Here is a 22,427-nt window from a genome sequence, read left to right as displayed (position 1 = left end):
CCTGAGGAGGAATGGGCCTCTGCAGCCTGGAGGGCTTTCCCAGATGTGTTGGTGGTCCGTTTGGGGCCTCGTTCTGATCATGCCCTGGGCAGTGGGTCTGGCCTTGGTTTTGGGGTTGGGGTTGGGCATGCAGCTGCCATCCCCCACATCTGTAGCATTTCAATGGAGTTCAAGGGGGGCTGGTCTCAGGGTCTGCTGTGATGCTGTGGTTCCCCGCCGGCTGGGTGGTTTATGGTCAGGTTGACCTCTCTCTTTTGTGTTTGGTTGCTTTCTCACGTTGTTGGCGCACAGCCCACTGTCGACTTTTGTTGCTACTTTGAACCATTCAGAGAGTTGATTTGGGATGTTGCAGTATGCGGTTACCTGGGCAATTTGCTTGTCCAGGCTTGTTCTGAAAAAATGCACAAGCAGCCGCTCTGGTAAAGGGGGTAGCCTTCCTATGACCCTCCTAAATTCACGGATGTGCTCTTTGATGGGGCGGCGCCTCTGCTTTAGGTTACTGAGTTTCTCTTCCACATATGGGTCCTCCTCTCCCTCCTCAAACCTGGCCTCTAGCAGTTGCAGGAAGTCATCTATGTCTTGCAGTTGGGGGGCTCTCCTCTTGTGGAGGGCTGCTAGCCATTCCCTTGCTTCTCCCTCTAGACCCTCTGTGATGGTATTCACCATGCTCTGGAGATGGGTAGAGGTGTCTATAGCATTCTAGGTGGATATCAGCTGAATCAAGGAATAGAGCTAGATGGTCTGAGTTTCTGTCCAACTTTCCCCTGAATTGGGGTGGGGCGTTCATCCCTACTCCTCCAACCTCCTGTCGGCCTCTGTATGCTTGCGCCTGATATGGCTGGTCATCTTCTTCACCCCTAGTTCAGAGAGAGGGTGGGGGTTGCCTGCTCTTGGCAGCCTGCCTGCTGCGTGGGAGAGGCACTGGATGCCATTTTGGGCTCCTTCTCCTTCTATCGGGTGGGGAACAGGGGCCTGCACTCCAGACTGCATCTCCTCCCTTCAACAGGATGAGATGTCCCTTCCCTCTCTTTTGGGCGGCATGGTGGCCCCTCATCATGAAGGGTGGCCTGGTCAAAATCCTCCCTCAGTTGCTCTATTGCACTCCCCAGGGATTCCATCTGGGGCTTTGGGAGCCTGGCTTGTTTCCATTCCCACCTCCAGTCCACCCTTGCCAGCTTGCTTGAGACCCTTCCCTGTATCTGGGAATTGGGGTAAGGGAACTCTACTTCAGCTGCCTTGGGGGCTAATTTCCACCAGTACTCATCCTTTCTTGCTTTTGCTGCTGGGAAAGACATCGCTGCATGGAAGTCTGGAGCTCTGAAGTCCTTCTGCTGAAATCAGGCTTTCTTCCGATAATCCACCTTCTGCCATGGTTGCCTGATTTTCCCTCCAAGCACCCCAAATATCGGGAAGTGACTGGAGAGCTTGGATTTCAGGAAGCCCGGAAATCTTGATAGATTTTAAAAGTCAGTTTTGGCTCTTTGTGAAGTTCTCAGAAGATGACCTAATTAATTTACGAGCCTCGAGACAAAGTTCAAAAGAAATCCATTCATTTATTAGGATGAATATTGTGGCGTGTACTCCTGCAGAGCCAAAACTGGCTTCCGCTTAATTGCGTTTGAACTTTACCCCTCTATCTCCTCCCTTGTGTCATGCGTCATAAATCATATATTCATAAACTAGGTTGTAGAAATATGAGATCCAACTCTGGCCAAAGGTGTGCATGGAATCCTCCCTCAAATGCCAACCTGATAATAGTCATGGCAGAGCTTTACAAGTTGACAACTGCTTTAGCAGGAGACTCTATACCACGGGTGTCAAACTCGATTTCATTGAGGGCCGCATCAGGGTTTTGTTTCACCTTGGGTGGCTGGGGTGGGTGTGGCCAGCTCGATGTCACTCGTGTCAGGGGCGCGTGTGGCGGCCCAAGCACTGCAAGGAAAAACGGGTTCCCCAGCTCCGTTTTCGGCTGCGACGGCTTCCTACAACCCTCTGCCAGTAAAAACAGAACTCGGGAGGGCTGCACATGGCCCTCCTGAACTCTGTTTTCGCTGGCAAAGGCACAGTGGAACGGTCCTTTGCTGTTTCCAGGGCAGCCCCATGGGCCAGATCTAAGCACCCCATGGGCCGGATCTGGCCCCTGGGCCTTGAGTTTGACATCCCTGCTCTATGCCATCCTAAACAAGTGGTTGTCCAATCTCTTTTTGAAAACCTCCAATAATAAAGCACCCACAACTTGTAGAGGCAAGCTGTTCCACTGGCAAGAAATTTCTCCTTAATTCTAGGTTGGATCTCTCTGTAATAATCTTCCACCCATTACTTCTTGTCCTGCCCTCAGATGCTTTGGAGAATAGATTGACCCCCTCTTCTCTATGACAGTCCCTCAGGAATTGTAAGACTGCTATCATGTCCCCCCTCCCCCCCCAGTCCTTCTCTTTGCTCTACTAGACATACCTAGTTCCGCATACATTTTTTCTACAGTTTAGCGTCCAGTCCCTGAACATCTTTGTTCTTCTTCTCTGCACTCTTTCTAAAGTCTCGACATCTTTTTGGCATTGTGATGACTGGAACTGGACACAGTATTGTAAGTGTGGTCTTATTAGTGTAGTATAAAATCAGTACTAGTCTTAATTTGACCTTTTAGAACAGGGGTGTCAAACTAGTGACTCACAGGCCAGAGGCATCACACCAGTGGTGGGATTCAAAATTTTTACTACCGGTTCTGTGGGCGTGGCTTTGTGAGTGTGGTGTGGTTTTGTGGGTGTGGCTTTATGGATGTGGCAGGGGAAGGATACTGCAAAATCCACATTCCCTCCCCACTCCTGGGGTGGAAGGATACTGTAAAATCTCCATTCCCACCCAAGTCCTGGGTGAAAGGATACTGCAAAATCTTCATTCCCTCCCCACTCCTGGGGGGAAGGATACTACAAAATCTCCATTCCCTCCCCACTCCTGGGGGGAAGGATACTGCAAAATCTCCATTCACACCCCACTCTGGGGCAAGCCAGAGGTGGCACTTGCCAGTTCTCCGAACTATGCAAAATTTCCACTACCGGTTTTCCAGAACCTGTCAGAACTGGCTGAATACCACCTTTGCGTCACATGCTGACCACGTCCACCCCCGATTTAGCAAAGGAGGGGAAAGTCATGATTCATCAACTTGACACCGCGGGTTTGACATCCCTGCTTTAGAATGAATGCAACCTTTTCCAAGGACAGAATGATAACTTATCTAATCTGATAAACCATCTATTAATACCCCCCCCCCCCCCGAACTATGCTTCAATTCTCTGACATAGGAAATCAGCCATATTATAACAGGCCATCTCTGTGTGGTTTTCTCAATAGACATTGTCAGTAAATCCACGAATTCCATCCAAATGTGCCCAGGACTGCAGCACTTGGCAATTGTTCTTGCATTACTCACCCGAGACTACAAAGTCATCCTCTAACCACCAGGCCATTCTCATCGAGACAAGGCCAAGAGTGGGTGATCAATCATGAAGAGCTTCAAGCCAATTCCCACAGGCTCCATCAAATCTTTCCCCTTCTGGCCAGTTCCCCTCCAAATATTCTGTAAAGCTCACCATTCTCCCAGGGCAGCTGATCCCCCTCTCTCTCATACACTTGGGCTTGAACGGTAGAAATGGAGGGTGTGATTATATATCACATTTGTTTAATTATTAATCGCATTTTTAAGTTTGCCCACCTCCTTAGCTTAATCTATGGCTTATTTTTCCCTAAACTTCTCTCTCTCTCTCTCTCTCTCTCTCTCTCTCTCTCTCTCTCTCTCTCTCTCTCTCTCTCTCTCTCTCTCTCTCTCTCCTCCCTCCCTCCCTCCCTCCCTCCCTCCCTCCCTCCCTCCCCCCTCCCTCCACATCTGCTAGGTACACGCTGAAAATAAGAGGGAGAAGGTAAAGGGAAAGCAAATCAGCTGCAGATGGTCCCCTCCTCATCTTTAATTTATACCCAACAGGGGCACTTAGAGCTGTCATCTAGAGCAGTTGTAAAGGGGCTTTTTAGAAATGACTTGCGCTCCATGCATTTGTCTCTTCTGCTTTACTCACTTTCTTGGTAGTAAATGATTTAAATATTATTTCCTGATTGTTACTCACTGAGTTGCTTAGTCAGATTTCTGGGACTAACCAGTTCCAGGCCCCGGGGCCCTTGAATACAGTACCCTTAAAAGGGCCTGTCTGCATACTATTGCCATTGCTCAATCCCTTGTTTCCACTATGTCCAATTTTCATACATTAATTTAATCCTGGTTTACTCAAAGATGATTAGGAGACTGGAGGCTAAAACATATGAAGAACGGTTTCAGGAACTGGGTATGTCTAGTTTAATGAAAAGAAGGACTAGGGGAGACATGATAGCAGTGTACCAATATCTCAGGGGCTGCCACAAAAAAGAGGGAGTCAAGATATTCTCCAAGGCACCTGTAGGCAGGACAAGGAGCAATGGGTGGAAACTAATTAAGGAGAGAAGCAAATTAGAACTGAGGAGAAATTTCCTGACAGTTAGAACAATTAATCAATGGAACAACTTGCCTCCAGAAGTTGTGAATGCTCCAATACTGGACATTCTTAAGATGTTGGATATCCATTTGTCTGGTGTAGGGTTTCCTGCCTAAGCAGTGGGTTGGACTAGAATACCTTCAAGGTCCCTTCCAACTCTGTTATTCTAAATACAAATTAACCACACGTGTGAACAGCCCACTAAGTTAAAATGTGGCTGGTTTGTGCTTCCGATGTCACACAATCACAACCATCTGAGGGTAAACAACCAGGTGCATCAACTCCTCTTAGAACTAGCCAGCAGTCAATGTCAGGCCTGGAAGCCATCTTTTGCATTGGGCCTTCAGGCCTGCCATATTTAACGCTGTGGGGAATTGGGAGGGGGAATTATATGGAGTATGGGAGATATATAGTCATAACAACATTCCTTTCTCAGAGTCAAGGACATATTGCCCTGCACCTGGAGAGGTATCACTGGGAGGCATCTCTAGTTGGGAGGGTGCCTGATTGGGCAATGTGACGGACATGTGGGTGCTGGGCAGGGACTTGGACTTTCATCTGAGTGGGGAAAACCTGGAAACTTTGACATTCGGGTTTTCCCAGATGTGCCAATATGACATCTCTAATAAAATGGAACTTTGAGGAACTTCAAGCCTCGGAATCTTCTTTCGTTGGGTGTTACTTGGAACCCTTTCAATTAAGATGTGACAGTTCTAACCCCAAGTGTGAGAATTGTAACCCCAAGTATACATAGGTTTGACAGTCCCTTCCTCTTTTTGAATTGTTTACACAACATTCAACGGGTTTACTTCCTGTTAGAAATTAAGTCTATTTTAGTGCTTCTTGGGAATAAAATTACTTTTGTCAAGACAGTTTTAAAAGCAAGACTTTGGAAGTTGAGATGAATATGGTGGTTTCATTATCCATTTTCAAATTTGCTATTTTGTACTAAACCAACGGTATAATTTAGCACATTGTGTGAACTTAGCCATTGTAATTCATGTGTTTATTGTTCAAATCTAACTACCTGCAGCTTACTAAACTATGTTATTGAACAAAATTTCATCCCATACAAACAAACATTACTTCTCAATGGGTACAAGGAAATGCTTTGACTCTAAATGTTCCTATATGAAAATTCACTGTCTTAAAAATAAAGTATTTATGTTGGCTGAATATTTATCTGAACAGCTTATCTGTAAATAGAGAAGAAGATGGACTTGTTTTAATATGTTTTGAATTATCTATATTGTTTTTCTTAGCATATTATTCATTTCAAGTTTTAGATTAAATTCCAATTTTCAGTTTGTCTATTATGTATAGTTTAGTGATGAAATTTCACTTTCAAACCAATTTTAGCTCAGAGAAGGCACGTCATTAACCAGAACTTCCTAGATGTATTTTGTAGTCATACCATGTTTTCCTTATTTGGGATTATGATGTCGAAACAGGAAATTGTTATTCTGAGAAAACAAAGGCACACTGCTGTAAGAATCAGTTTTAATAAGAGAACTGTAGGCTAGCAGATGTAAATCATCTAAAGAATAACAAAACATTGAAGTATAGTACAAAATTACAAGTCAAGGCTAGGCAATTCAATGTATATCCAAGGAAATAAAGATTATTAAATGTTCTGTTAAAAACACAAAAACAAAGGACCAACTTTTAGTAGTAAAAAAGGGCAGACTTGTACACTTTTTAAAAAAATTAAGCTTATGGGTTCTTTTTTTTTAAAAAAAAAATAAGACCACAACTTTAAAAAAATACCCTTAAGGTAGGGCTTGTTTCTTACAGATGATTCCTTTTCAAACTTCTGAAATAAATCATCATAAAAACAGACTGATCTGCAAAAGAAAATGGAGTAAAATCTGAGCGAGCATTTAGGAGCTGCTGTTTTAATCTGTGGTCGATCTTCGGTACCAAAACCGAGCTCGATAGTCGTCACTGCAAGTCATGAACCCAGGATTTGTAGGCGAATGGACAATGCAGCGAACGATGCTATTATGCCCCAAGGAAAGAAGATTTCTTCGCTCCGCCGTTCGTGAATCCCAGCAGCACAGACTAATGGTCCTTTCATCGGGAAGGAGCACATAGTCTTCCGTGTGATTAAAAACAGCCTGTGTCCTATGAACCTGCCGTCCACTCAGGCCAGCTCCTGCAGGTTTAACAGCATATGGTATACAATTAATTATATGGTATCCACGTATGCCATCCTTTGACGAATGGGTCCAATATTTTTTAAGTATTAAAGCCCAACAATAAGAACGTCAAATCTCCTAAAATAGGCAACAACATATTCATTAGTAATATCAGCAAGAAAATCCTCAGTGTTTCCCCGAAGTCCAGACTAGTTCATATTGTTTGGGGTAGTGCATATGCTCCTTTAAATTAATAGTACTTGGTAATAGGACTTCATTTCTCACATGACCATCACCGAATCCAGAAGCTAAATAGGATCAGGCTGGATGGTACTTGATTGAAAGACTTTACTAAATACTAAAGCTGTAGGCCAGGCTGGGTGATTGACAGAATAATTCAGAAAGCAATGGTAAGCCGCTTATCTATTGCTGCCATGAAAACTACCTTGACATACCCATGAAGGCATCAGCAGTCAAGCTCAACTTAATCTTTCAAACCTCTTCCTGAGTGTAAAACAATGTAAATTTCCTCTATTATAAACATTTATCACAAACAATGGAGAATTGCTATAATGCCAAGCCAGCTGTTATTTCGAGAATACAATGAAATTCGGCCATTGGAGCAATAGCTTAACTCCCAAAAGAAGAGAATACAAGTGGAATATCAGATTGACTTAGCTTTTCAAAAATAGCCAGAATTTGGGTTTTGCGTTTACTGATTAAGGAAATTGGTATTGTTAAGGGAAGACTATATGCTACCTTTTCAATTAAATCTGACTTTTTAAAACAGAAAAGAGAAAAAACCCGGATTGCTATCTGTACAAAAAAATCCTCTGAAATCCATGAATATACAATGTAAGAGGGGAAAGAGAGCAGTGTATATTTCCCAAACTTACAGTATTATAAGACATATATAAAAATATTAGCACCCTATCTATAGACTATGTTGCTGTAATTCCTCCCCTCCAGGATTCTTAATGCAATAGTTTAATATATAAGTATTCAATAAACTAGTTTATATCAGTAAAAGAGTGAACTAACATGTAATTTTATCATTCATCTGTAATCCATGTTTAATTAAATAAGGCTTATTTTATTGAATTAGAACTAAGAGCAGGATTAGACTTAACTAGTTATGAAAAATGGAGAGACAATACACAACGTAGATATAGTTTTCAGTTTACTTAGTGTTCAACTTCATTACAATGGAATATGGCATCAGCCCTTAAATTTCCACTGACAACTTTCAATATTCCAGAGAACTAAAAATGCCAAAATATGCTTCTTAGAATTTAAACAACCTATGTTGCACATATAAGAGTTGTATTTATCAATTAGATGGCTTAACAAGTCTAGATAAAACTAACCACTGTATATGAAACCTATAGATTTTTAGAATATAATACATTAGATATATTATGTTCTAATTATGAATGCTTACAAATAAATTTTCTGGGTTGAGGCGCAGTGGTTTCCACTTAATTCATACCAATGTGTACTGGGGTGGCCTTAGGCCCAGTTTAACCCTAGTGAGAGTGGGTTTAGAATGGGGTGGTGTAGTGCTTGTTTTGCATCTTGTGTTAGGCAGCTGGTTTGTCTGGATCTGTTGTAATTACAGCATGTGTAGTAAAAGAAAGTTCTCCAGTTTTATTGCTTAAAAGAAGTATAGTAACACCCAACTATTCAGCATGTCAAGTCTTGCCTGCACCCTGCTGGCTTAATGTATTATAAAGTGAAATTTGAAATAGTAAGCTAATTCCAGAAGATAGATTTGTTTAAATGACTTCTGACTATTCTTTTAGGACATTTACACTGTTTAAAAAACATTTCACACTGAAGGTAAAAAAAGCTTTGAGCAGAGAAATGCCAAGCTTACATTTTGTGTTGCATTTGATGACAAACATGAAGACGCAACCTCATTTTAATACCAAGTATTATTTGAAACGTGTGTTAATGCATGAACCTACCCAGGACTTTTTCTCTCTAGGAAATAGCAATTCAGAAGTACAAAGGACGGTCCTCGCAGGTTTGCAAATTATACTCTGTATACTCTGAATTTCTCCTTATCTCCTAATTAAGTTATAGTTTACTTAACTATAGTATTGTGCATTGTTAAAATCCAGGTATGCCCATGAATACACATTGCTTAACACAACTACTTACAGAATTCACTACAAAAAGTAAACCAGGGAAGGTCAGATTATATTGTTCAGATTAGTTTTTACCTACCTGTATATTTGACTAGTGTCCTTCCTGTTGATATCTCCCATAGTTTAGCCACAGAATCCTTTCCACTTGAAAGTATGTACTTGGAGTTCTTAGAGAAAATGGCGGAACAGACTTCAGCACCATCATGTGCCTTCTCAAAAGTTGTGATACAGCGATTTGAAACTCCATCCCACAATTTGATGCATCCATCTTTGCTGCCTGTTACATACATGTTAGCACTTGCATTGTAATTAACTGAGCATATAGCATCTGTATGCTGATCTTGAGGATTGCAAGAAACAAAGCACTGGAAGGTATTCACATCATAGAGCCGCAGGGTAGGATGCTGTGTCCCAACAAGTATGAAATCCCCAGAAGGATGGAAGGATATAGAGCGCAGCATTTCTGCTTCCTGTTTAATTGGAAATTCAACAATTAACATTAGAGTGCACTATCCTATAACTGTAACATATCTAAATATCAACCACTATGCTAATAAATATATAAAATATAAAATGAATTCCTATCCAGAGAAGGATATTGCTATCTGAACAAGTCAAGACAGATTATAAAACAGATTGTGAACAAGTACAAGTACACATTTGATAGAGATATGAAAAAAAAGGGGGGGGAATCTTATTTTTCTCCTTAAAAATGCATGACTATTATTTAAAAAAATATTTTTTCAGGTTGTTTTTTTTTAAAGGATATTGATTATAGAATACAGACATTTCCCACCAAGCAACTTGGAATAGCAATGATTAGCTTTCACTAGAAAAAAAAGGTTTGAGAGAAAAACATTAACATAGTCTTTGACAACTATATCATTGCTTTGTGCTCATTATTTTTTGATGTTCCAAGTATTAAAATAAACTACAGAAAAAGAACTTGTTATCATGCTTGACCCATAATTTAAGAACTAAAAACTCTCTGAAAAGCTATATCAAGTATAATTTATGTCCTTATACCTAAAATTTATATTCAGTAACATCAGCAAGACAAATCTTTTTTAAGTTTCTTATGATGCTATTTCTTGGAAATGTATGATTAGAGAATCTGACCTGAATATATTTGAAAGCTCTCTTGGCAGATGGTTTTGAGTAGTCAAACAATTTAAGAGTATAGTCTCTTGATCCAGATGCAAGGATTTGTTCATTTGGATGAAAGGCTAAACAGGTGACCTCATCTACATGATCGTAAAGGGTCCTAATAACTGGATGGTTTTCCATGTTCTGCTGAGCTGTTTCATTCATCATAACCTGTAAAAATTACAAGTACAACATTTAAATAGAGTCTTTTCAATATATAAAATAAAATGCATGTAAATACACAACTAATTTCCTTTGCAGCAAGATTAAAGAATAAACAGCACCTCTTCACAATTGTTAATTCTCTTTCATACAGAGCCTAACAATTATTTAAAGTAAGCTAATGCAAAGCTGTTACAGGAAAAGAAATTGAAATATACATTTAAGCTTACCATACATACATTTAGGCAACCAATTTCATTGTATTTAAGTACAATGACAATAAAGATTATACTTATACTTAAACTCTCACATTGTAGATTGTGGCCATGTAAGCATTTTTCAAAATCTTGGCAATCCACCTACTGCAATGTACAAATGATTTATATGGTAAATAATATAAAATACGATTATTTCACATATTCAGAAATCTACCGTATTTTTCGGCATATAAGACGCACCGAAGTATAAGACACACCAAGGTTTTAAAGAGGCATTTTTTTAAAAAAAGTAGGTAGGTAGATAGAGGGAGAGAGAGAGAAATACAGTAGATAGGTAGGGAGAGAGAGAGAGTAGTTAGGTAGGTAGATAAAGGGATAGAGAGATAGAGAAATACAGTAGGTAGATGGGGGAGACAGAGAGAGTGTAGGTAGGTAGGTAGGTAAGTAGGTAGAGGGATAGAGAGAGAGAAATAGAAAGAGATAGAGAGAGAAATACAGTAGATAGGTAGGGACAGAGAGAGAGTAGGAAGGTAGGTAGAGGGATAGAGAGAAATAGAGAGAGAGAAATACAGTAGATAAGTAGGGAGAGAGAGAGAGAGAGAGTTGGTAGGTACGTAAGTAGATAGAGGGGGGGGGCGAGAGAAATACAGTAGATAGGTAGGGAGAGAGAGAGTAGGTAGGTAGGTAGAGGGATAGAGAGAGAGAGAGAGAGAAATACAGTAGGTAAGGAGGGAGAGAGAGAGAGAGAGTAGGTAGGTAGGTAGATGTTTCCAGGTGTATTTATCCATGTGCTGGAGAAGGAAATTGCTGACAATCTGCAGCACCTAAGACTTTGTTTCTGCTGGCACAACACTTGATCAATGTAATTCTCATCAATCAGTTAAAGAGCTTTCCAAAAGGAAAAAAAAAGTTTTTGCACTTTGCAAACCTGCCAAAAACGGCCCATTTTTTGTGAAAGGGCCTCCCCCCTTTTTAAAAAAAGGCATGAATAGCCTTGGGAGGACTTGCAGAGTGCTCCTGGGGTGTGTGGGTGTGTGTGGGGGGCAAATGCAAGTAAAAAACAGCCTGTTTTTCGCAAAAATGGGCCCGTTTCTCATTAAAAAAAAATGCATGCACAGCCTTATGGAGGCTTATAGAGTGCTGCTGCAGGCTGGGGGGACGGCCCTTCTACAGGCTCTGCACAGCCATTTTAATGAAGGCGACGGGGCTCAGGAGGCAAAAAAATGCTGTATTCAGTGTATAAGATGCCCCCAGATTTTCAGCCTCTTTTTTGAGTATAAGAAAAAGTCTTATACTCCGAAAAATATGGTAGTGGTCTAAAATACATTGCAATAATATACATTGCCGCATTGTCACAGTGGTTAGAATGCAGTACTGCAGGCTACTTCTGCTGACTGCCAGCAATTTGGCAATTTGAATCTCACCAGGCTCAAGGTTGACTCAGCCTTCAATCCTTCCCTGGTCAGTAAAATAAGGACCCAGATTGTTTGGGACAATATGCTGACTCTGTAAACCTCTTAGAGGGCTGTAAAGCACCGTGAAGTGGTATATAAGTTTAAGTGCTATTGCTATTGATTCCCCCCTCCCCAAAAAAAGAAATTAGTTTTGGGAAATTTTTCTTGTTATTCCCAGAGCATAACCTATAATATTCATCAAATTAATCTTGACACATCCATTCAGATTTATTGACAATGTTGTTGAGGCATTTTACTATTGCCTTCTTTCAGAGTATCTTTCAATTTTCCAGTCAAGCCAAGAGTCCTGGAATTCCCAGATCTAAATACCATTGTGGCCAATTCTGCCTAGATTCTAAAATCAGTCAAAAGCTTATTAGATGCTACCATTTGCTAAGTTCAGAGCATATTTTTAACTAATTTGAAAACAAGCTTTGTAAATCAAAATTCTCCCCCCAAAAAATGTACAATGAATTTTCTGTGAAGAACAAAACCGGATGGCAATGAGGTGAAAGAAACAAGGGAATGGATAAGAAATAAAACTCTGTTTAGACATTACCAACAAGATTAAAATTCAGAAAGTGAGTAACAGAGGTTTGAGCTCAATCCTTCCCACGTGCCCAGCAAAAGTGAATCTCCAAAGACAATCCACAACCACATCCGCAATTATTTGCGATAGTTTTTTATATAAATTTATAGACTTTCAATGAAATCTAAGGCAAATGGATATTTTTAAATTAAATAACTAGACCCTGAATTCTAAAGGTCGCCGAAAAGTCTGTCCATATAGAATTCAGTAGCTCTTTATGAGAACTGCAGATGATCAAAAGAGAGCTGAAGCAGCTCTTCAATATTTAGAATTTCAATATTTACCTCAATGGGCATAGCACTTTTTGCTAACATTCTTTCGGTATCAAGTATTTTTATTGATGCATCAGCTGATCCCGTAGCAATTAACTGTCCATCTCTGCTGTATGTGGCTACACGGCATGGTCCTTTGTGAGATGTGACATAACATGTCTCATATTCAGATGCTTCTGGGGACATAGTTTGCACATCTGCATCAAACTCCAAGTCAATTCCTGTTCCAGGAGCTACTGTGTCAGAGCGTCCAATTGCATACTGAACTGCACTATCGTCATTTTCCATTCCTGGAGGAGAGAATGCACCAAACTTCTATTTTTAAAAAATATAAACCGAAGTTGATTCAATAATGTGCCATGTGGCTGTACAAGAAGCAAATGCATCAAAATAACTGTAGATTACAAATTACATGTAGTTTATAAAATATATAGTAACTATAAAGTTAATGCATGGAATTTTAATATCTATAAAAAGGTAAAGGTTCCCCTGCACATGCTTGCTAGTTGTTCCCGACTCTAGGGGGCGGTGCTCATCTCCATTTCAAAGCCCGAAGAGCCAGTGCTGTCCGAAGACGTCTCTGTGGTCATGTGGCTGGCATGACTAAATGCTGAAGGCACACGGAATGCTGTGGCCTTCCCACCAAAGGTGGTTCCTATTTTTCTACTTGCATTTTTTCACGCTTTTGAACTGCTAGGTTGGCAGAAGCTGTGATAAGTAACGGGAGCTCACTCGGTTACGCAGCGCTAGGGATTCGAACCAGTGGTGGGATTCAAAAAATTTTACTACCGGTTTTGTGGGCATGGCATGGCTTTGTGGAGGTGGCTTGGTGGGCGTGGCAGGGGAAGGATACTGCAAAATCCCCATTTCCTCCTGGTTCACTGGGACTTGGGAGGCAGAGAATAGATGGGGCCAGGGCCAGTCAGAGGTGATATTTACCGGTTCTCCGAACTACTCAAAATTTCTGCTACCGATTGTCCAGAGCTGGTCAGAACCTGCTGAATACCACCCGCTTCGAACCGACCTTTCTGATCGACAAGCTCAGCATCTTAGCCACATTTTTGTTTGCTGATGTTTCAACTTACCTAGTTTAATAAGATGCAACAGTTGTTCAGAGGGTGCACAGACAGACTGTGGCTTTACTTCATTTATCAGACCATTAGCAATATTGATATATCCGTCATATAACAGCTGACTAATAATAAGCCTGTAAAGTTGTTGCCGGTCTTTAAGGCTTACTTTTGGTCTATACATTGTGAACAAGGGTTGCCTTCCAGGTATCTAGAACAAAAATAAAATAAAACAAAAATACATTTGTGACAAAAATGGGGGGGGGGGGGGGAGAAACGACATGTATCTACTTTTCTGTTTTTCAGAAAAAAAAATCCCAAATAGGATAATAAAGTACTGATAAAAATGAACTAGGTGACAAAAAGAACCATGTCAGAAAAAATATATGAAGTATAAAATATATAGTGCAGTGACAGAATATTAGAAAGGAATAGGAGAGATTGATTTTTCTAATCAGAGAGAAGTCAAGACTGCAACCTCCCCCCCATTTTTTTCACACATCAGGTACTGAAGCAGGGGATCTTACCTACAGTAGGAAATGCACTAGGCCTTTGGATAACCTTACCTGCAAGCTATTTGCACTCAAGTCTAATAATAAACTGTTTTTTTTTTAATTGGACACAATGGCAGGAAAAAGATGCTTGGATGTAGGAATTATATTAGTAAGAATTATTTAAAAAGAATTTACATAATAAAAACTATCTACCAGCAGCTAATTTAGAATATTTAGAAACCTCTTTGAAAGTTAAATATAGAAAAATGATGGAGAAGGAATTATGTGTAAAACATACCATTAATGTTCCAAAGGTGCTTTTTTTTCTTTTCTTCAAGAGGCAACTGGACTTTCTGATTTTCCTTTGAAGACATTCTCTTCTCATCCAAGAAGCTTCTTCAGCTCTGACTGGATGGTAGTGAATGGAAGGATTTATACTCTTTGCAGACAGCTGGACATTTGCATTCTTTTAGCAGGGTCATTAAGGTCACTGAGGTTTATCTGTGTCATCAGATTCACCTGAGTGGTGCAAACTGATGTGGAGCCTTCTTGGAACTGTTGAAAGGACTGTTGTAGATTGGAGACAGATGATGTTGTATCCCTGCCCATCTGTTGAGAGAGGGCTGTTCAGTTTTGACATAGATGGGCTTTTTAACCCCTTTCAAGCCAGCGATCCTCTGTCCAAAATATGGACTTTGTTGTCTTCAAAAGAGTGCCCTCTGTCCTTTAAATGCAGATGGACTGCTGAATCTAGTCCTGATGTGTTTGTTCTCCATGTTGTGACATGTGTTTATGAAGTGGTTGTTTCGTTTCCCCAATGTACAGATCTGCACATCCCTCACTGCATTATATTGCATATACCATTTTGCTCACTTTCTGTCTGAGTGTTTTATCTTTGAAGTGGACAAGCTTCTGCCTTAGTCTATTCTTGGGTTTGAAGTGTGCACGTTATGTTATGTTAGGTGAAGATCCTCCTGAGCTTTTCCAATATGCCTGCAATGTAGGGAATGACAACGTTGCTTCGTTATTGTTCTCGTCATTGTGTGTTACAGAGGAGCTCCTGTAGAGTCTTTTTTGAGATTTGATGAAGGCCCACTTGGGATAGCCACATGTTCTGAGGGTCTCCTTGAATGTGTTTGCATTCTTTTTCTTTCCCATCTTTGCTGGTAGGCAGGCTTTCAACTCAGTGATGTAAGGTTCTGATGATTCCCATTTTGTACTGCAGTGGGTGGTGGGAACCAAAATGTAAATATTGATCTGTGTTTCTGGGTTTTCTGTAAACTTCAATGTTAAGGCTTCTGTCTTCCTTAATGTGTACTGTACAGTCCAGGAAGAATAGACTATTTTCCTTAACATCCTCCCATGTGAATTTGATATATCTGTCCATAGAGTTGATGTGTTTGGTAAATGCTTCCAATTCTTGTGTTTTGATCTTGATCCAAGTATCGTCCACATACCTATACCAGTGAGTGTGTGGAATTCCTGTGAAGGAGTCTAGGGCTCTTCCATGTAGAGATTGGCTACAATGTGGGACACCGGTGAACCCATGGCATAGCCATGTTTTAGTCTGTAGAAACTTTCATTTTATTTAAAATAGGTAGTGGTCAAGCAGAAGTCCAGCATGGCACATATGTGTTCTGGGCTGATGTTGGTTCTGTCAGCAACTTATTAGCTCCTTTAGTTGGCAACACCACCCATCACATCAACAATTCACAGGACTTTGCCAGCAAGGTTTCAAAATTAAAATTGGACCCGGATGAGACCATGGTTTCCTATGATTTGACTTCTCTCTTTAACTTCATTCCAACTACTGAAGCTGTCATAGTAGTGGGAAAAAAAAAACAACTGCTACAAGACAGAATGTTGCTGGACCACTGCTTGACCACTATCTATTTTAAATACAATGAAGAAACTGGGCAACGTGGTATATGCAGTACAATGCAGTGAGCCATGTGCAGATCTGTACATTGGGGAAATGAAACAACCACTTCATAAATGCATGGCACAACATAGGAGAACAAAGGCATCAGGATCAGATTCAGCAGTTAAAAGACACAGGCCACTTTTTTTGAAGACAACAAAGTCCATATTTTGGACAGAGAGGACCGCTGGTTTGAAAGAGGGGTTAAAGAGGCCATCTATGTCAAAATTGAACAACCCTTTCTCAACAGAGGGGGAGGGATACTATCTATCTCCAATCTACAACAGTCCTTTCAACAGTTCCAAGAAGGCTCCATATCAATTTGCACCATTCAGGTGTGCCTGATAACACAGATAAGCCTCCAGGTGACATTAACAATCCCACTAAAAGAATGCAAATGTCCAGCTGTCTGCAAGGAGTATAAATCCTTTTATTCCCCACCATCCAGTCAGATCTGAAGAAGCTTCTTGGATGAGAAGTGAAACGCCTTCAAAGAAAAACCAGAAAGTCCAGTTGCCTCTTGGAAAAAAGCACTTTTTGGACAGCCATGATGATTGGGAATCTCCATAGACATATACTAATAATGTAAACAGCAAGAAGGAGATACTATGTATTGTCTAAAAACAAGGCAATACATTTATATAATTCCTTGTTCTAAGATGTAATACTAGTAGTACTAATTATTTTTAAAAATAGATTCTAACAATTGAACAAAAAACCCACAACTATATGGAAAGTTCAGAGATGGAATGTCTCAGTTTACAGCTTGTTAGACTAAACTATAGTTATTGAATTTGTGGTTTGGTTACTGCATTATTACAATATGCTAAATCTGCATAGTTTTTGGGAGGGTTACTATGCTATGATAATCCAGGCAGTGGATTGTTGTTAATTTCTGATTCAGTGTGCTGTGTGAACAGTCAAGATTAAGTCTATAATCAATGTTTAATAAACTATGGGGTTAGCATGTTGTGCAAATACATTTTATGACAGCATTCACGCAATCTTAACTTTGGTTGTGGAATTTTTTCCAAAGAAAGGAGCAGAATGTGGAGGAGAAATTGCCAAACTTTATTCAACAATCGATCACTGGGTGTCTGATTTGCAAGAAAACAATAGAATGACACAGATTCTTATACATTTTGGGATCCAATGGCGAGAAATCCATGAAATATTATTGAGAGGAATGTTTTTGAGGGAGTGAGATACAACAGGTGTTAGGGGAAAAGTTTTTCTATTATAAAACAAAAGTCACACTTTTGTGACACATGGAATTTGAGATAGTCAGGTGCTCATGCTTGATTGTAAGATATTACGATTATTGATGAACCTTTTCTGGACAAATGAGAGGTTTCTTTTCAAATATAAGTGAGATAAACAGGAATAACAGAGAGAAAGAGTTTGCAGGAGAGGCGGAGGTGGGACAGAAAGGAAAAAAGGTCCCAGGGAAAGCATGGAAAAGACCTTGCAATTTTATTATTTTTCTGCCACACGTTGTACAACTTGCAAAAACAGCCACTATCATTACTTTATAATTTAGAGTGTTTTGTAAATCTGAGGAATTCAATTATTTCAGAACATTAAGATGAACATTAAGATATTTCAGAACATACTGGTTGCACGTATCCACGCAGCAAAGACTGCACAGAGTTCTCGAGAACTGTACAGGTAGTCCTCAACTTACGACCACAAATGAACCCAAAATTTCTGTTATTAAGTGAGGCATTTTATTAAGTGAGTTTTGCCCCATTTTACGACCTTTCTTACCACAGTTGTTAAGCGAATGGCCGCCGTTGATAAGTTAGTAACATGGTTGTTAAAGTGAATTTGGCTTCCCCATTGATTAAGCTATAGTGGCACAGTGGTTAAAACACAGCTTTGCGGGCTAATACTGCTGACTCCTGATTGCCAGCATTTTGGCAGTTTGATTCTCACTGGCTCAGGATTGACTCAGTCTTCCATCCCTTTGAGGTAAGTAAAATGAGGACCTAGATTATTGGGGACAATATGCTGGCTATGTAAACTGCTTATAGAGAGGGCTGTAAAGCACTGTGAAGTGTCTATTAATCTAAGGGCTATTGCTATTTTGCTTGTCAAAAGGTTGCAAAAGCGGTTCACATGACTTTAGGACACAGCAACCGTCGTAAGTATGAGTCAGTTGCCAAGCATCTGAATGAAACCGCTCCAAACTCGACTGCAGAATATATGACTTCTGCAACAGAGTGGTCAATGCCTGGAATGCTCTACCTGACTCTGTGGTTTCTTCCCCAAACCCCCAAAATGTTAACCTTAGACCGTCTACTGTCGACCTCACCCCATTCCTCAGAGGTCTTTAAGGGGCGTGCATAAGCACCCCGAAGTGCCTACCGCCCCTATCCTAATATACCCTTGTATTCCTATTCATTTCATGTATTCATAATCATGCCTATACATATATTTGATATCTAATTCATGCTTGATGGATTAAATAAATAAATAAATAAAAATTGACCACAGGGATGTGACGAAGGTCATAAGTGGGAAAAACGGCCATAAGTCACATTTTGTACCTTTGAATGGCACTGAATGAATGAACTGTTGCAAGTTGAGGGTTTATCTGTTTAATGTAATCTATACTACTACTGCCTAGTAATTAAATCCTGGCCTAGATAAGTAACATACGGCGAGGGTGGATGGAGTTCACTACTGGAGATCTTTCGATCCAAATCTTTTTTGGTCTTCTGTTATTTTAGGCCAGAGGTCTTCAAACTTGGCAGCTTTAAGACTGGCGGACTTCAACTCCCAGAATTCTCCAGCCAGCAGAGCTGGCTGGAGAATTCTGGGAGTTGAAGTCCGCCAGTCTTAAAGCTGCCAAGTTTGGGAACCCCCTTTTTAGGCTCCCCTCCTTATCGCAGCAACCAAACTACAATCCCCCCCCCTTCTCCGTCCCATGGCGCTCCACCTCCCTTCCGAGCGGCGGCTTTCCCACCCACGGGGATAGGACAAGAGGCTTCGCCGTCGTAGGAAAAGGCACCACCTCCTCCCGCCTTCCACGTGCGAGAAAACGAATGGCTGAACGCGGGAACGACCGGATCCGACACTTACGAGCCCGTCCTTCGTCCGCGATCGATCTCCGCTCAGAACGGCTGCGGGGCCCCCCACGGCGTCAAGGGTCGACTGGGCTGGCAGGTAAAGCGGGGCGGGCGGCGGCGGCGGTAGGGCGGGCGGCGGTTGTGGCGGCGGCGGCGGCGGCGGTATTAGGAGTCTGGCCCGAGGACCGCTCCGTCGAACAGGCTGCTGCATGGAGCCCCCGCACATCGATTGAAGCCGCGGCTGGAAGAAGGCAAAAGCAATCAATCCACTCCCGTCTCACTAGGGAGCCAGAGATAGCTTTACGTAAAATACGCAACGCTCCGATTCTTGAAATCAAAAGAGGCCGGAAAAATCCAACTTGGGGTTTCTTAGTTGAAACGGAGCCCGGGATCCAAGAAGGGAAGGAAGCAAACTTCCTAATAGCCGGTCGAAAATGATACTCTCCCGAAGAGGAAATTTAAGAGTGTTATTATAAATATAGAACCGGGTTTGCTCGAACGCCATTCCGAAAATACGTCAGACTGAAGGGGAAAATATGAAAACACAACAACGGAAGGAGGGAAGGGAGAGAGGAGAGGAAAGAAGGAAGGGTAAAGGAGAGGAAAAAAGGGAAGGGCAGTAAGAGTAGGAGACAGGGTAAAAAGGGGACGAAGAGGGGAGGAGTAGGAGAGGAAGAAGGAAAGGAGGAGGAAAGAAGAAAGAAGAAGGGAGGGTAGGAGAAAAGGAGAGGGAAGAAGTAGGGTTATTGTAATATAAGATGGATGTACGGGATGGCAGGAAAGCAATCTCGATTATACTATTATACTTTTAGGGGAAGAAGGGAATCATAAATGTTAAAGGATAACAATACTAACAATATGAAAAATGTATATTTGTGGAAGTATGTATGAGAAACAAAAATTAAAAAAAAACTCTTAAAAAATGATACCCTCCCCTTTGCTGTGGCTTTTCTTTTTATTAAGGGCAACTGGGGTGGTGATAACTGTTTTAACTGGCAAAACCTTGACCTTTCCGCATCGCTTCCTTGCGCCTGGGAAAAAACCTTTAAATTTCTGTTCGTGATTTGACAAAAACAAAAACCAACCAACCAAAAAACCTAGCAATCCTGTTAAATAAAATATTGAGGATCAGCATCCAAAACAAGAAAAAAAGTTGGATCTACCATAGTATTTTTACCTGGATTCAGTTCAGTGCACATGACTGCACAACACTGTAGGCATCACCGAGTCCAAATTGTCAAGGTTTGAGGTAGATTTCATATTTTTAAAAAAATCATGGCATATACAACCTGTTCCCTTGCAAAAGGTTATGTCAAACAATTATTTCCTTTTCAAGATTTTTAATTCAGGATATAAGCTTGATATATAATACAATAAAATATGACACGCAGAGTTCTGTATTTTGCTAAGTGAGTTTGTATGGCAAAAGCCAGAGTCATGTTGCTTGAATGGGGCAGTTACATAAGTTATATAAATACAATTGTAAAGGTCCTTAAGCCAATGATATGTATTGTATACATTGGAGGTTTTATTTCTAGCTGGACTGCTGGGAATTGTCTGTTCAATACATCTAATAGGCACCAGCGTTGGACTTCCTGTACTTTATGAAATGCTATGATTCTGTGTAATATTTATAATGTACAAGGAAAAGTAAAGAGTGAGGAATAAGTTCCATCCTCTTAAGTAAGGGACTAATTTAAGTAAGAATTCCTTGTAGAAATTCATACTCGGCAGCAGAATCCAATCAGTTTAATCTGTATTTGAGAGAAAAATGAAAAAGTCTAGCTGTGAATCCCCAATTCTCTATTTAAATGTAGATAAATTCAAGCAAGTCACTTCAGAGGTTTGCAATCTTGGAAAATTTTAGGGATGCATATGTGTTTATATTCATTATATGGCCTCTGTTAAACAGCATATCTTTCAGGTGTGCTTTTTCATTTGCTGAAAAAGAGAAGATCCAATTAGAAACATGACTTGCTTAAATATTTTCAAAGGTATCTGTAGAATAACAATAATGGAATATCAGCCTTTGGTTTGACCATTGACCTTCTCTGTGATGGCCCTTTTTTATCCATCATCATTTTTCCAGAGGTACAGTTGGACCCCACCGTGTTGGTTTTATGAAAAGTCATTAAAAAACCATGGTTTTTCAGCAGATTTGGGGATCACAAATGGAGACAGTGGATCAAGTGGCGGATTTGATTATGTTGCTGCCATGGAATTTTTTTTTAATGGCCATTTATTATATGATGGATTTTTAGAATTGTGTAAGCTTCCTGGAGCTGGGTTCATACATAGGCAATTATATAAATCTGTTTTAGAAATAAATAGGAGGCTTTTTCTTACATTCAGTCTTCAGAATCTTATTTGATATTTATGGTATTTACCCATCAGCATGCCCCATTTACACTAATCCAAAAGAACAATGCTACTTACATCAGCTTCAAGAAATGGTAATCGCATTGGCCGCAGTTCACCAGTGGGTGAGCCCATGCCACTTATGCTCCATGGAAGCTGCCGCCTGTCACATGGTGGAGTGATACGACGACTTGACATTCTTTCTGAGAGAATAATATATCACACAATATTCACACTTCTGAAATCTGTTCCTTACTGTCCTCATAAATGAGCACATCAATCTACACTTTTAATATGTTGCCTTTACAGAGCATAAGGATCGAAGAATCTTTTTTTTTTTTGTTATGTTTATGGGTACTTCTTTTAGAAATTGTTCTGAGTACAGTGAAAAACTGCTAACTTGATATGACAAGAGAATGGCAATATTCACTGTACTGGAGGTTCTTGTTTTGGAAACTCCAACGTAGTTTGATTTTCCCTCCTCTTTTTGCTTTTGGAGGGAAAGTTCCTCGGCAGCAAAGTGTCTCTTGCTTGACTCAGAAACTATACAATCTCATTGTGTGCTACTGTTCAAATAAACAGGGAAAATTCTTCATGCATACCCTTCTTATTCCTTAACTTGTAAGGCTGGCCTTAGCATTAGTGGCAAAGCATAAAATTGCAGTCTTTAAGCACACCGCCTCTTTCTATCGTTCCTGTTGAGGCATATAGAGGAAAAAAAACACATTAGGATTATAAAATGCAAGACAATCACAAGTATCCTTTTTTTTAAAAAAATGCAGTGTGTTATAAATGTCACACTGCACCCTTCTGCCTTTATTCTTGCTACATTTTGTGGAGATCACACATAGTGAGCACAAATGGCCT

At 40.5% G+C, this 22,427-nt stretch overlaps 1 protein-coding gene across 1 annotated transcript; it reads right to left on the bottom strand.

Moving 5' to 3' along the window:
* Positions 1-6,000: 6,000 nt before the first annotated feature.
* CSTF1 (cleavage stimulation factor subunit 1) lies at positions 6,001-22,303 on the bottom strand. The gene is made up of 8 exons (XM_081949477.1): positions 22,163-22,303; positions 21,639-21,763; positions 19,216-19,443; positions 13,732-13,927; positions 12,659-12,936; positions 9,925-10,122; positions 8,885-9,275; positions 6,001-6,672 (listed from the first exon to the last, which is right to left on the bottom strand). The coding sequence occupies exons 2-8, from the start codon at positions 21,756-21,758 to the stop codon at positions 6,413-6,415; spliced, it is 1,671 nt and encodes a 556-aa protein (XP_081805603.1). The 5' UTR covers positions 21,759-21,763; positions 22,163-22,303; the 3' UTR covers positions 6,001-6,412.
* Between the last annotated feature and the right edge of the window lie 124 nt (positions 22,304-22,427).

Source organism: Natrix helvetica (genome assembly GCF_964273705.1).
Source record: "Natrix helvetica genome assembly, chromosome: 3".
In the NCBI taxonomy this organism is placed as follows: domain Eukaryota; kingdom Metazoa; phylum Chordata; class Lepidosauria; order Squamata; family Natricidae; genus Natrix; species Natrix helvetica.
The sequence above is the reverse complement of the archived record's forward strand: the minus strand, read 5'-3'. Positions and strand labels throughout refer to the sequence as shown.